At 43.9% G+C, this 14,049-nt stretch overlaps 2 protein-coding genes and 1 long non-coding RNA gene across 4 annotated transcripts in view; 2 read left to right on the top strand and 1 right to left on the bottom strand.

Moving 5' to 3' along the window:
• lhfpl6 (LHFPL tetraspan subfamily member 6) overlaps window positions 1–7,874 on the top strand; it is a 9,916-nt gene extending 2,042 nt beyond the window's left edge. The window contains exons 2-4 of the mRNA XM_027158566.2: window positions 84–602; window positions 6,687–6,785; window positions 7,248–7,874. Coding sequence (XP_027014367.1) covers window positions 218–602; window positions 6,687–6,785; window positions 7,248–7,366 — 603 coding nt within the window. The 5' untranslated portion in view covers window positions 84–217 and the 3' untranslated portion in view covers window positions 7,367–7,874. The remainder of the gene's footprint in view (window positions 1–83; window positions 603–6,686; window positions 6,786–7,247) is intronic.
• Window positions 2,239–9,052, bottom strand: LOC113650299. Its single transcript, XR_003442379.2, has 4 exons — window positions 8,930–9,052; window positions 4,780–7,052; window positions 4,209–4,343; window positions 2,239–3,584 (listed from the first exon to the last, which is right to left on the bottom strand). It is a non-coding gene; the product is annotated as an uncharacterized LOC113650299 (long non-coding RNA).
• A 340-nt stretch (window positions 9,053–9,392) lies between these two features.
• si:ch211-266i6.3 (cytoskeleton-associated protein 2) lies at window positions 9,393–13,282 on the top strand. 2 transcript variants are annotated; one of them, XM_027158564.2, is made up of 7 exons: window positions 9,393–9,577; window positions 10,215–10,275; window positions 10,399–11,306; window positions 11,475–11,769; window positions 11,897–11,957; window positions 12,137–12,398; window positions 12,670–13,282. In XM_027158564.2, the coding sequence occupies exons 2-7, from the start codon at window positions 10,255–10,257 to the stop codon at window positions 12,959–12,961; spliced, it is 1,839 nt and encodes a 612-aa protein (XP_027014365.2). In that variant the 5' UTR covers window positions 9,393–9,577; window positions 10,215–10,254; the 3' UTR covers window positions 12,962–13,282. The 2 variants fall into 2 exon arrangements, with proteins under 2 accessions (XP_027014365.2, XP_027014366.2); XM_027158565.2 differs by having other exon boundaries at window positions 9,398–9,577; window positions 12,140–12,398.
• The last annotated feature ends 767 nt before the right edge of the window (window positions 13,283–14,049 follow it).

Raw genomic sequence — 14,049 nt, 5'->3', positions numbered from 1 at the left:
GGGACAAGAGGAACTGGATCTAGAACCTCTGAACAAACCCTTTTATCAGTGCAAACTGTCTTATTCTCTGTTCTTCATTGTAGGTCTGATCTGGAGAGATGAACACCAGACGTCCAGTTTTATTAACCTGAGATCCAAAGGTCTCAACAGGACATGTGGTTCAGGAAGGTACGAGTGTAGAACCTTCACACACCCTGAAATCGGATCTGTGTGAGAGATGAGCTCCAGTCTGACGTGTGTAGGCCTCGTGTGGGCTCTGATCTCGCTGCTGAGTGCCGCCGTCTCCTGCGTGGGTTTCTTCATGCCCTACTGGCTCCTGGGCTCTCAGATGGGGAAGCCGGTATCGTTTGGGACGTTCCGGCGCTGCTCGTACCCGGTGCGAGACGAGGTCCACGGCAGCACGGTGATGGTGGAGCGTTGTGGACGCTATGCCTCGTTCCTGAGCATCCCCAGTCTGGAGTGGAGGATCTGTACGGTGGTGACAGGAAGTGGGTGTGGCCTGCTGCTGCTCGTGGCCCTCACGGCACTCATGGCATGTTGCATGTCAGACGTCATATCGCGCACCGTCGGCCGAGCGGCCGGAGGGATCCAGTTTGTGGCAGGTGAGTTTGGGAGAGAAATAAATATACGGTCTGACGAATGTGTATCGATGAGGAGATTGTTGTTGTCCTCAGAGACCACATGGAGTTCACATCTCCTCTTTAGTATAGACTCCAACTGGAGCTGGAACATCTCTAGATGTCTCAGGATCCTCATAGAGTCAACCTCGTCTCAGTGGAGGTCCAAAATCTTCATGACACGGAACACAATCGGAGCTGGTACAGTGTCTGGATGTCTCGTGATGGTAGAAAGACGGAAGCAGTGGAGAGGATTTAATGTAGCTGCTGTTTATAATATTAACACTAGCACTAGATGATAATGTGCATTTGGTTTGATGTAATAGTGCACGGTATTATGGGATGTATTATGTGTACGCCTGGGAACGTGTGTCTGAGCCCCGAACACTATCAGGAAGACTGTTATAAAGTTTGGGAGCTAAATAAGAAAACGCTCTACCACCTTTAGTAGACTTCGATATTCTGGGAACTACCAAAAGTCCTGAGTTTTGTGATCTCAGAGAGCGTGAAGGTTTGTAACGTGTTAGAAGACTAGTTAGAAGACTAGTTAGAAGGCTAGTTAGAAGACTAGTTAGAAGACTAGTTAGATACATGGGAGCTAAACCATTAAGGGCCTTGTACGTAAGTAGCAGCAGTTTGTAATCAGTTCTACACCTAACATGTAGCCAGTGTAGAGATGATGTTTCTCAGCTTGGTAATAATTCCCAGGTGAAGAAGTTTATAATATGGTGATGAGTTTAAAGTTCCTGTGTAATAAACACCTTTAACTGTGGAGCCACCTGTAAGGGGACATCCCTCTAAATGGGAGATAAAGTGTGAGAGTTTCTGTGGACTGCTTTATGGGTCTGTACGTAATTCTGTCTTTATCATAGACCTTTGTTTGGAAATGTGGATAGATGGATGGATGGATGGATGGATGGATGGATGGATGGATAGATGGGTGCAGTGGAAAGACAGGGATAAATTCTTGAATAATGGACCTGATGGAAGGATGGATGGATGGATGGATGGGTGGAAGGATGGATGGATGGATGGGTGGAAGGATGGATGGTTGGAGGAGAAACTATTTGATCAGGATCAGAAGCTTGTACTTGTATTATGTCAGAGGTCATGACCTTTTGTTTAGATACCAAACTTACTGGTGGGTGATAAAGGGTGGAGCTGGTGTAGTGACACACATACACTGTTTTATTTCACTCAGGTGTGAAATGTCTCTGTCTCTCTGTCTGTCTTTCTGTGTCTCTCTCTCTGTCTCTCTCTCTCTCTGTCTCTCTCTCTCGCTCTCCCTCTCTCTGTTTGTCTCTCTCTCTCTCTGTCTCGCTCTCTCTCTTTCTCTCTCCATCTCTGTCTCTCTCTGTTTGTCTCTCTCTGTCTGTCTCTCTGTCTTTTCTTTGTCTTTTTTTACTTTTCTTACTCTGCACACTTGATCACACTCTGAACAGACATAATATCATAGTAATAACTGGAGATGCTGTGAGTGTGTGTGTGTTTGTGTGTGTGTGTGTGTGTGTGTGTGTGTTTGTGTGTGTGTGTTTGTGTGTGTGTGTTTGTTTTCCCAGGAGTCTCCCCTATGTCTCACTCAGGAATGTAAAGAATGTTTCCCACAGTGAGGTGACAGGATGTGTGTGTAGGGAAATCAGTAGATAACACCACTTCTGTTTGGTGTGTGTGTGTGTTTGTGTGTGTGTTTCCTAATCAGTTCATCTCCAGTCTCTTATCTGTACACACACACACACACACACACACACACACAGGTTAAGGTCAGATGCGAGACAGATGTATCAGAGATGAGAATCTTTACTGTTGGATTTCATCAGAACAACATCCCCCTCAGGTGTGTTGTGTTTAGTGTGTGTGTGAACGTCCCGAGTGTGTAACGAGTGTGTAACGAGTGTGTACACAGCGGTGTGTAACCGGCCTTGATTAGATGACTCGAGCTCAGACTGGGCAGATGGGATCAGATCTGATCTCAGTCTTAATCTGAAACCTTTGCTTTTCGGCTGCATCGTGGCTACAGAATAAATTCGAGTTCTTTATCGAAGGGAATCACAATCATGCAGCCAGGAATCTGAGCTGGTGGGCGGAGCATACTTCCTGTCTAGGTGGGCGGAGCATACTTCCTGTCTAGGTGGGCGGAGCATACTTCCTGTCTTTGCTGTCAATCATCTGTGCAGCGATAGTAGCGTAGCGCTCGTCCTGTGGCTCTGAGTGAGTTCACACGTCTGGGAGCGAGCGTGGGGATTTACAGCTAGCATGTGTGAACATATTGAGAAACTGGGACCTGATAATTCCTCACACACACACACACCACACCACACACACACCACACACACACACCACACCAACCACACACACACACACACCACACATACACACACACACACCACACACACACACACACACACACACACGGTGAGCGTCTCTGTGAGCATTGTCTCCGGTTTCTGTCTCTCGGTTCTGTCTCCAGGTTCTGTCTCTGGGTTCTGTGCCCCCGAGTTCTGTCTCTCGGTTCTGTCTCCGGTTTCTGTCTCTGGGTTCTGTGCCCCCGTGTTCTGTCTCCGGGGTCTGTCGGATATCTCTTTAGATTCATAGTGATGTCACTGTACCATTTACACTCCATCTGTTCATGTCCTGAGATGGAGGCTCAGTGAGATGTTTTGGTTTGTTTGGTGAACAGAATTATGGGATTGTGTTGTGTGTGTGTTTCATCTCTGTGTCTGAGGAACAGTTCACACTTTTGTTCAGAGTCTCAGTCCCTTTTTTCCCTGGTGGTATTTGTGATATTCATTTGAACAGAAGTGTTTTATTCTTTCCTGATTCCCAGTGTGAATAAATGGAGCTTGTCCTGTTGAATGGAGTGTGTGGTGTGTGTGATGTTCACTCGGGGGCCGAAGAAGAAAAGAAGAAAGGCTGCAGTGTTTCTGCAAGAAATCTCTCATTGTTCTGCTCGTCCACTCCTGTTATCATCTGATGGTGAAAAGAAAATGAGTTCATGTCCATGCCTGGATACACACATCTAGTGTCTGTGTGTGTGTGTGTATGTGTGTGTGTGTGTGTGAGTGTGTGTGTGTGTGTGTGTGCGAGTGTGTGAGTGTTTGTTTGTGTGTTTGTGTGTGTGTGTGTGTGTGTAATAGTGTGTGTGTAATAGTGTGTTTGTGTGTGTGTGTGTGTAATAGTGTGTGTGTGTGTGTGTGTAATAGTGTGTTTGTGTGTGTGTGTGTGTAATAGTGTGTGTGTGTGTGTGTAATAGTGTGGGTGAGTGTGTGTGTGTGTAATAGTGTGTGTGTGTGTGTGTGTGTGTGTGTGTGTAGAGTTGAGTTATGTTCTGTGTCTTATTGTATTGCTGTGTGTTGACAGTTTGGGTTCTGAGTGATGTGTTAGTGGCAGATTAGTGGCTTCACTGGAGCAGCCAGAAGGCTGTTAAACACACACACACACACACACACACACACACACACACACACACACACAGACACATATACACACACAAACACACACATACACACACAAACAAAAACACACACACACACACACACACAGTCTTCACTGTGACTTGTTGATGTAAACCCTCAGTGATCCTTTACACCTCACCTAAAGTTTAGATCCAACTCAGTCAGGAGCTCTGAGGGTCCTCATGATCCTGAAAATACAAGGGGAAAAAACAAGACGTGGCTTTCTGCGACACCCACCGTGTCCTTCTGTTGTTCTGGAAAATTCCACAGCGACCTGAGGAGAGATTTTCCATTTCAAGAAAAGCAGCGACTGAGAGCTGAAACGTCAGTAATGGGGTGGGGGTGGGGGTGGGGGACACGACTCTATTTATTACAGCAAAGGAGTGTGTGTGTAAGAGTGTGTGGAAAAGAGTGTGTGTGTGTAAGAGTGTGTGTGTATGTGTGTGTGTAAGAGTGTGTGTGTGTAAGAGTGTGTGTGTGTGTGTGTATGTGTGTGTAAGAGTGTGTTTGTTTGTTTGTGTGTGTAAGTGTGTGTGTGTGTGCGCGAGTGTGTGTGTGCGAAGTGTGTGCACGAGTGTGTGCGCGAGTGTGTGTGTGCGAGTGTGTGTGTGCGAAGTGTGTGTGCGAGTGTGTGCAAGTGTGTGTGTGTGCAAGTGTGTGTATGTGTGTGTGGTGTGTGTGTGTGTGTGTGTGAGTGTGTGGATTATTACATCATCATTTCAGATTTGTGGATTTTCTTTTCTATAAATGAGCCTGAAGACGAAGCAGCATCAGGGGAGGATTTATACCACAGTAGTGATCTTCATGCAGGTGGGTTTGGATCTCCTCCTGGATGAAGAGCTGCTTCTTCTCTCATTTATAAAACTGAGCTCTAAATTACAAACCTCAAAGCAGTGTGAAGTTTCCTAATGAGGGGTTTGAGAGGTGTGTGTGTGTGTGTGTGTGTGTGTGTGGATCATAGACACACTATGGTAATAACAGGGACGTGACATAAACACAGAAGTGTGTACAGTGTTTAGTGATAATCCCTCAGGAGATCCACCAGGTTCCAGTCCTGTGAAGTGTGTATCATCTGCGTGTCGTCCTGCTTGTGAACGTCTTCGGTGCTGAAGTCAGAGTGAACGAGAGACGTCTCATCGCAGGAATCACAGATCTCACAATTACCCAGTGACCTCCGGATGACCTTTGACCAGAGCGGCGCTGTGAGCTGTAAAGGCCGATAAGGTCGTGAGCTTTGTAGCTGGGAAAAAATGTCAGCACTGTACCAAGGTGCTGAATGTCGTGGGCTCAGTGGAGAAAAGGAGAAGCTCCAGTTCTCGATGTTCCTTTAAGTATGCGGGGTTCAGTGACGTGACCCCGGCCGTGACCTTTCCCCAGACCTGAGTGGAGGAACAGCTACTCGCATCTAACGAAGGTCCTAATAAAACACTAAACTCGTAAAAGCCGCCATCGTCAGCGCCGTTAGCGCGTCTGTGGTCTGGATGCAGAGCAGAAGCAGATGGAAGCGCGTGGGATCTTCGTCCACCAGCTGCTTTTACACACGTTTCCGACGCTCCAGCAGTCCAGAGCGGCTCGGATGGAGGGAACGTGGCACTTTCTTCTGTCATCCTCCCACTACGACCAGCTGCTCCTTCCCCCCCACGTCCTCTACTTGCTGTGATGACGCAGTGCCAGGATTATTTCGAGAGCGTTCTTTATTAGTGGTGTGTCAGGTGGCAGATGGCGCGGTGCTGAAGGGGTTTCTGCGCTCTGACGGCTCAATCCGGGAGGAAATGTGGGCCGACGCCGTTTAATATTCAGCTAGAAAGCTAAAACGAAACTACATCTGCTCCAAACGTAATAATTAACACCTAAACTAAAACATTCCGACAGGCAGGTTTACTCTGACACACACTCCTGCTGCTTCTGCGATCTCACGTCCGGATCGTGTTCACGTCTGGGTTTAATCCTCCTCCGACCTCTAAGACATTTAGGAGTGAAATTTAAAGACTGATGATTCTTAGACTGTCATGTGATCACGATCGTCCTGCAGTGGGATTATGTGTGAAGGAGAATTTTACACCAGGCACTTCCTGTAGAGCTTGGATCGTATTCATCATCTCTGGTTATGAAGGTGATTAAATGTGGAGCTGAAAAAAGAGGCAAGCTGAGAAGATCTGTGTTCATCAGCATCAATAGCTGTGTGTTTCTAGTTATATATACAGTATGTAACAAACTTTATGCTCCATCTCTCCTGATCGTGACTCGGTGACTGTAGAGACCGGAAAGGTTTGTAAGCGATTCCTCCTTGAAAGTGATTCATTTCGGTTGAGACACAAACAAAACAAATCAAAGTTTTCTTGCATCTCTGCACTCAGACTGAAAGCCTCAGCATCCGACACTGAGGCTCGCTAAATATTCTTTTGGATGCTGCTAAGTTTGATTCAGTGGAACGGGTTTGGTTCAAAAGAGTCGACTCAGTGAAGCGACTCTTACTGCACTTTTGTACCTGTGTCTTGATCACATGACTCTCACACAGCACTATACACAACGACAACTCTGCAAAAATGGACTACAGATGTTTCTATAGTTCTTAATACACAATATAAAGTGTGTGTGTGTGTGTGTGTGTGTGCAGGTTTACTGATCAGCTCCGGTTGTGCTCTTTATCCTCTCGGATGGAACAGTGAGGAGGTGAAGCAGACCTGCGGTAACGCTTCGGACCAGTTTAACCTCGGTAAGATTTCAGTTTTATGTCCCTGAAACAGTCCACATGTGTGTTCTTCCTCTTCTCCTCTCACACCCCAGTCACTCCTCTATCACCATTTACATGCTGTTACATTTAATATTCAGTGATGTGAGTTACTGCTCTGTCCTGAAGATGTGGAGGACTTTCCAGCTTCACATCTGACTGGTCCACAGAGCTGACACTGGAGACTCCTTCACCACGTCATACACACGTCTCCTGTCCTTATGTAGAGCGTAAGCTCTGAAGGAGCCGTTACTATAGAAACAATAAACAATCAGAGCGAGTGTATTAAAATAAAGCTGTGATGCTCTACTTGACCAACAATCAGAGTCCAGAACTCAGCAACACTGTGTTGTAATAAGTGCATTTTTATAGTGTGTGTGTGTGTGTGTGTGTGTGTGTGTTTGTGTGTGTGTGTGTGTGTGTGTGTCTGTCTGTCTTTGTGTGCAGGTTCGTGTGAACTCGGCTGGGCTTTTTACTGCACGTGTGTCGGAGCTGCTGTTACCCTGCTGTTGTGTACATGGATGTCCTGCTTCGCCGGGAAAAAGAAGAAATACTATCCATACTGAGAGCTCTCTCTCTCTCTCTCTCTCTCTCTCTCTCTCTCTCTCTCTCTCACACACACACACACACACACCACTGAACAAAATCATTCAAAATTCGTGCATGACTGACCTTTGACCTTCCAAGGTGTGTCTTTGAATTATTTTTTGGGCGGTCTAAAGATTCCGCTGTTTATTTAATAAGCCAGTTTTAATTTTGTGTTCATTTAAAGTATAACGGTTTTTTTTTGTCTTCCGTGCGAAACTAAAGTTATTGGGGTCACTGACGTTTTCAGGTTATCAGCTGTTATTTTTAATGAAAGAAAAATGAGTGTCTGCACATTTTATTTTATTTTTAGTCTTGTTACTGATTCATATTTAAAACCTTGGATCTGTTTATTGCCTTAAATATTTCACATGCAATAAAAATGGCTCATGTGGAGCGTTTGTTTTAAATGTAGAATAAATGGTGTCATTTTTATTTTTTTCCCCTTATAATTTCCCCTTTTCTCAATAAATAAATATTTAACCTGCAGCTGTTCTTTTCTGAATTTAATCTCATTACCCATTTAAACAGGAAATGTTTTCTTGCTGGATATTAATCAAGATGAAATTGATTACATCTGCAGTTTGGCTCAGAGAAATCGAACCTGACCTGGAGGAAGCTTTCCGAATGAAAACAGCTTGCTGGTGTGTTTCAGTAAGAAGAACATGCACATAATCCTGAATATTTGTTTTCTCTCGAGGTGCTTTCCTGTAGTTCGGGTGAGATGTGGGTCGTAATCACACAGGGACTGGAAACCAGTTTATATTTATACACAGTATCAGGTCCAAACTCACACAAGGCCAAGGATGTATAAAAAAAACTGACATCATTCAATACGTTAAGAAGAATTAAACATTAGGTAACGTGACATACGGCTAAGTACGGTGACCCAGACTCAGAATTTGTTCTCTGCATCCAAAGTGCACACACACATCAGTGAACACACACCGTGAACACACACCCGGAGCAGTGGGCAACCATTTATGCTGTGGCGCCCGGGGAGCAGTTGGGGGGATTCGGTGTCTTGCTCAAGGGCACCTCAGTCTTGGAATTGCTGGCCCGAGACTCGAACCCACAACCTTAGGGTTAGGAGTCAAACTCTCTAACCATTAGGCCATGACTTAGTTTAGACATCTTACATCCATGTCTCTTAAAATAAGCAAGTAGTGATCATGAGTTAAATAGTGTTTAACACCAAACTGGAGGGAATCCAACATGACAGCTGTTCCATTTCATATCATGTGTGACGTCATAAGACGGCAGAAGGCTTTGGAAACTAAAATGATTAATACACACTTTTGCCATTTTTAGGCAGTAGTGATAGTTTTCTGCCATCTAGTGTCATTTCTAGATGAACATTTACAAAGATTAATTAAGTATTATTTTCTCTCGTAATTTCATACGATAATAATATCTTGTGAACAAATTAATTTAGAATCCAACTGAATTTGACTCGTTTTCACCAATTTGACTCGTTTTCACCGAATCGACTCGTTTCTTACTTCATTTATTATCAGTGATTCGGATCATTTGACTCGACTCACCAGTTCGATCGGATTCCATTAAATTTTCTTTCTAAACAAAGTTTTACAATGTTTTCAGGTGCGATTGTTCTTCTTTCCCTAATAACTTAGTGTTGCGTTAATGTGAATGTAATGCTGTTTAAACACAAACTTTTCGTGTATGTGATTGGCTGCCATAACAGCGCCTTGTGATTGGTGCGTTTCCCCACTAGGATTGTGGGTAGTGTAGTTACTTCACGCGGTTCGTTTGCATACAAACTAAAGTTTAGCTCACGATAACATAAAAACGCGACATTTTTATATATTATCGCTTAAATTCATGAATAAGATCAATAATAATTACATTCCAAACAGTAAAAAAATGGAGTGTGTTATTTCCGGATTTTTGCTGTTATTTTGGTTCAAAAATGACGGTTGAAAAAAGAGCCTTAGGGCTCGTGTTGACACGTGACAGCCTTTATTTAATTTGATTGGCTAATCCGATTGAATCGGCGGCCAATCAGGATGAAGAACTCGACCGCCGACCGTTTGAAGGCTGCGTTTGAAAGCGGCGGCGTGACAGCAGACATAAAGCTCTAAACAGCACTGAAGGCACTTTGGTTCTGCTATAGTTTCATTTTTAGGTCAGTTTTTAACAGCTATTATATTTGCGACTCTTCAGCAGTAAAGGTAAGACGTATGTCATGAATGCTTTGTTAAATATAACAGCGCGTTTCTGCTCTTATTTCTAATTATTTATGGCTTATAGTGAAAGTAAATAAATGTTCATTATAAATGTGTTTGGCTTTAGTGTTAATGATCACTGATCTCCTGCAGGCTTTTCTTTTACTGTTAAAACCCTTATACTGTCATTGGGATGTTGTGATAATATAATAGTTTATGATATGAGTTGTTTTTAGGTTTTATCGGTAACGTCTGTAAATATATTTGTCATTGGATTTAGGAAAGACGGCACAAATGTACTCAAAAGAGAAAAATGAAATTGTCTCATAATTCAGTTTTCATAAAATCGCCCTATGTGTTGTTTGAAAAAGACAGTTTACTTTTGGGGCAGAAACCGAAAAGTCCTCTTCCTCCTCTTCCTCTTCCTCCTCCCCTCAGAGGAATGCAGGAGTCATGCTGGGATTGAAATCTCACTAATAACACCAGGCTGTGTGTTGGACATGCGGTCTTGTCAGGGTGCAGCTCGTTATGATGTTTTGTCACTTCTTAATCAGCTTCACTGTTGTTTTGTTTGTTTGTTTGTGTGTGTGTGTGTGTGTGTGTGTGTGTGTGTGTGTGTGTGTGTGTGTGTGTGTGTGTGCAGGTGATCATTTAACCCCATCATAGGAGTGAGCGACAGCAATATGGACACCGCAGTAAAAAAGGTAACCGAGTGATCTGGAGAAGGGCGGAACTAGACGTTATGAAACTGGACGTATTAATGCTGTTTGTATGTGAATAATGTTACTGTGATTTTTATCTGTTCTTTATTAATGTTTCTTTTTCAGAGTAATAAGGAAAACTCCAAGCCGGAGTCTGGACCAAAAAAAACAGAGTCCAGAAATTTAATATCTAAGCAGCAGCAGCTGAGGAGACCTGCACCGCTGCGGTCCAAAAATGACCCGAGGGAGGAAAAGGCCGGAGACACGGCCCAGTCTAAAGCGCCGGTTAAACCGGTCAAGAACAGCGATTTAGATCCCATGCGGCGGAAAACCCTGAGTCAGGCCTTTCGCACCGAACAAACCCTGAGACACAGGAAACTGGTGCTGGAGACAGAGAAGCCTCCATCGTCTGTCCCTCCGAAACCCCTCCTCCCTGGCACCTACAAGGGCAGAGTGGTACAATCCAAAATAGACTGCTTCAGGAAGCCGCCGAATGGCCAGGAGAAGAACCTGACCAAAGCTGCGATGGCGATTCGGTCCAAATCCACCACAGCGCTGTCTGCTTCCTCAAGAGCAGGAGTCCAGCGGAGTGTGCAGAGCAGAACGAAGTCCGGGTCAGACGCAAAGATTAACGTGCAGAAGACGGTTCCTCAAAGACGGATACAAACAATAGGTCCAGCAAAGACAGCTGCTGTCTCCGCCAAGCCACCGACGGTCTCCGCCAAGCCACCGACGGTCTCCGCCAAGCCACCGACGGTCTCCGCCAAGCCACCGACGGTCTCCACCAAGCCACCGACGGTCTCCACCAAGCCACCGACGGTCTCCACCAAAAAAAATACCATCTCCGCCAAACCATCTGTGATCTCTAGAAAACCAGGTACAATGTCCGCAAGACCACCAACAGTGACTTCATTCATCAAGAAGAAGGAACCATTAAAACCTGCTGCAGTTGCAAGTGAGCAGAAATCACAAAGGTCCATCTCGAGCTCCATCAGTCAGTACAGAGTCCGAGTGGAATCCACCGAGGAGAGACGGTGAGTCAGGAACATCACAGAGATGTCGATAGTGATGAATTCTCTGGAACAGCAATTTATTGTTTCTTCTGAGTAAAATGACGGTGGTGAACTTGATGTTATACTCAGCTGAATTATAGTCCGCTTCAGTCTGTTTACGTCTCTCCCTCTGTCCCCCCCCCCCCCCAGGGAAAAGTTAGCTGCATGGTTGGCGTCGAAGGGGAAAACTCTGAAAAGACCGACGATGACTCAGAAGTCTGCATCTCAGACATGTAACCCTCGACTCAGCACTGAAGATGAAGCTCAGCCAGAAGCGAGTGAACAAGCTGAAGCGGTGCCTGTCAATCAAACGGAACAGAGCGAGGTTCTTCAGAATAAACCTGCCTTCTCCAGCAGCCCGAATCACATCCTCAATATCACACTGGACCTGCTGGACAACTCGGACAAGGAGCTGCCTGGAGAGCCGGACATCAGGATGGAATCGGTATCTCACACACACACACACACACACACGCTAATGTTATGAGTTTAAAAAATGTCATTAATTTTTTTTTTATGATTCGACTTGCCCTTGTACTTTATTTATGTATTTATTTGTTTTGTTCCTGTAGCTGGTTATAAACCTGTGTGAGAGATTGGAGGCAATGGAAACTCCGTCCTCGTGCAAGAGCGGTGAGTTTTTTATTTCAACGAAATCAATCAGAAATGGAGTTTGTTCGAGTTTTTCTGCTTCTCAGCACCTCACTTTTTCTGTTGCTGTACATCATGTGTAATATAACTAACTTATCTCGATATTCATTGCAACTGTTGAACAGTAAATTAATAATTAAACGGTTTTCTAATTTCTCAAGCAGACACGAAGGCTGGAGGAGGCGCAGAAGCCGAGGTGAAGGTAGAAGAAGAAATGCCTGAGTACCAAATTCTGGAGGAGGAAGAACTGAGAGAGGAGCCGAAGGCCACCACTGGAGTGGAGAAGAACGAGGAGGATGGAGAGGAAGAGAAGAAACTGTGTGAAGGTGATGATGAAGAAGAGGAGATGGACTCCAGTCCTGCAGATGTTCTGGATGCGTGTGTTGTGAAGTACAGTGTGAAAACAACTCCATTTCTGCAGAGGTGATGGTTCTTTTGATAATAATTTGATGATAATTTTAGCAAAACATTCAGCATTTAATTACAATTTTTTTCATTATTATTAATCTATTTCTTTAAATGCTAAACATGCAGTTCTGTGTGTTTTATTTATAATTATACATATTTTCATTGTAGACTTTGTTTACTCGTTTGTCTGTATAAAAGCCCATAAAATTTACGAATTGATTCCTTTACTGCTGCTCGTTTGTGCTGGTGTTTATGGATCGATAGATTGAGGTTTTTTCCTAAACAGTGTGAGGAAGAGGATGGAGGGTGAAATGGCTAACGGTACTCCAGGATCATGCTGTAAAAGTTCCATTAAAGAGCTGAAGTTTCTGACGCCGGTGCGCCGCTCGTCCCGGATCCACAGGAACTCGTCCCGTCTGCCGGGCATGCTGAACGAACACGACCCCTGTGTGTCCTCGCTGGCCGAGCTGGAGCTGATGGACTCTCATGCCTACGTCTACAGGAAGAACCCTGCGCTGCTGCAGCACCTCCCTGATCAGCGCCCTGAAGCCCAGAGCTCAGAACACGCCTGCAAATAAACACAGCCAGTCATCAGCCCAGGAGGTGCACACACTTTATCTACAGCTACATGCAAATACTGAACCTTAAGCTGTGGCAGGAAAGACAGTGGGCTTATTTTAATATGTAAATGTATGATTTTTCTATCGGTTCGGTTACACCAGTAACAAAAGTATAGAGGTGACTGAAGGCAAAAAGGTGAACGTTATTAATGATGAATGCTAGTAATGCTACACTAATAGGGTTTGGAGGTTTTTATTAACTCATCATTTAAGTGTGTTTTACTTAACAATGTTAAATTAACCCCAGACAGATATCGTGGAAACTTATAAAGTCAAATGGAGGAAAGAAAAAAAAAGGCAAGCAGGTTTTACTTTCCATTAAAAAGCCTGTGAAACCAGTCGGGAGGGTAGAAAGGTGTAATGTGCACAAACGTCCTGAGATTAATGTGTTTATAGATATTCTGAGTGGAGAAAGGTTTTAGTTTCACTAACAACTGACGCAGGAAAAAGAGGTTCAGCTGTTTTTACTGCCTTTAGTACTGACCGTTTAATTCTACTAAAGCCTTAACAGATTATAACCTATATAACGTTATCTGTGATTGACAGGAGTGTAACCTAGCAACACTAGCTGCCGTATGCGTGTGTGTGTATATATACTGTATATATAAACTAAGTGCCAATGGAAAAGTATTAACACTTTCAGGTTGAATCAGGACTCTTATGATGCTTCACAGGCTAAATGCAGTTGTTCCTAATACTGTACATGCGCTCCAATATTCACAGGAAATACAATTGTGAATAGTTTCTCTTAATCGAAGTGTTATTATTATTATTATTATTATTATTATTATTATTATTATTATTAATAAATCGTATGGATCTGCCCATAACTGCTCCTGTTTCTGTGCTCTGTATTTGGTCCAGTGTTCAGGATCAACATCGTTCACACGATTAATGTACCTTTTTAGATTCAGGCTCATGTATTGTTTGGGGATTTCTTTAAATAAACTCAGTTCTCTATAAAAATATAGTTTTTATTTTATTGAATGAATGAATGAATAAATACTTTATTTGTATTATTAAATATTAGCTATAGTTTCACTTGA

This window comes from Tachysurus fulvidraco, chromosome 20 (assembly GCF_022655615.1).
Source record: "Tachysurus fulvidraco isolate hzauxx_2018 chromosome 20, HZAU_PFXX_2.0, whole genome shotgun sequence".
Classification (NCBI taxonomy): Eukaryota; Metazoa; Chordata; class Actinopteri; order Siluriformes; family Bagridae; genus Tachysurus; species Tachysurus fulvidraco.
Note: the sequence above shows the minus strand (reverse complement) of the source record. Positions and strands in the feature narration are given on the sequence as shown.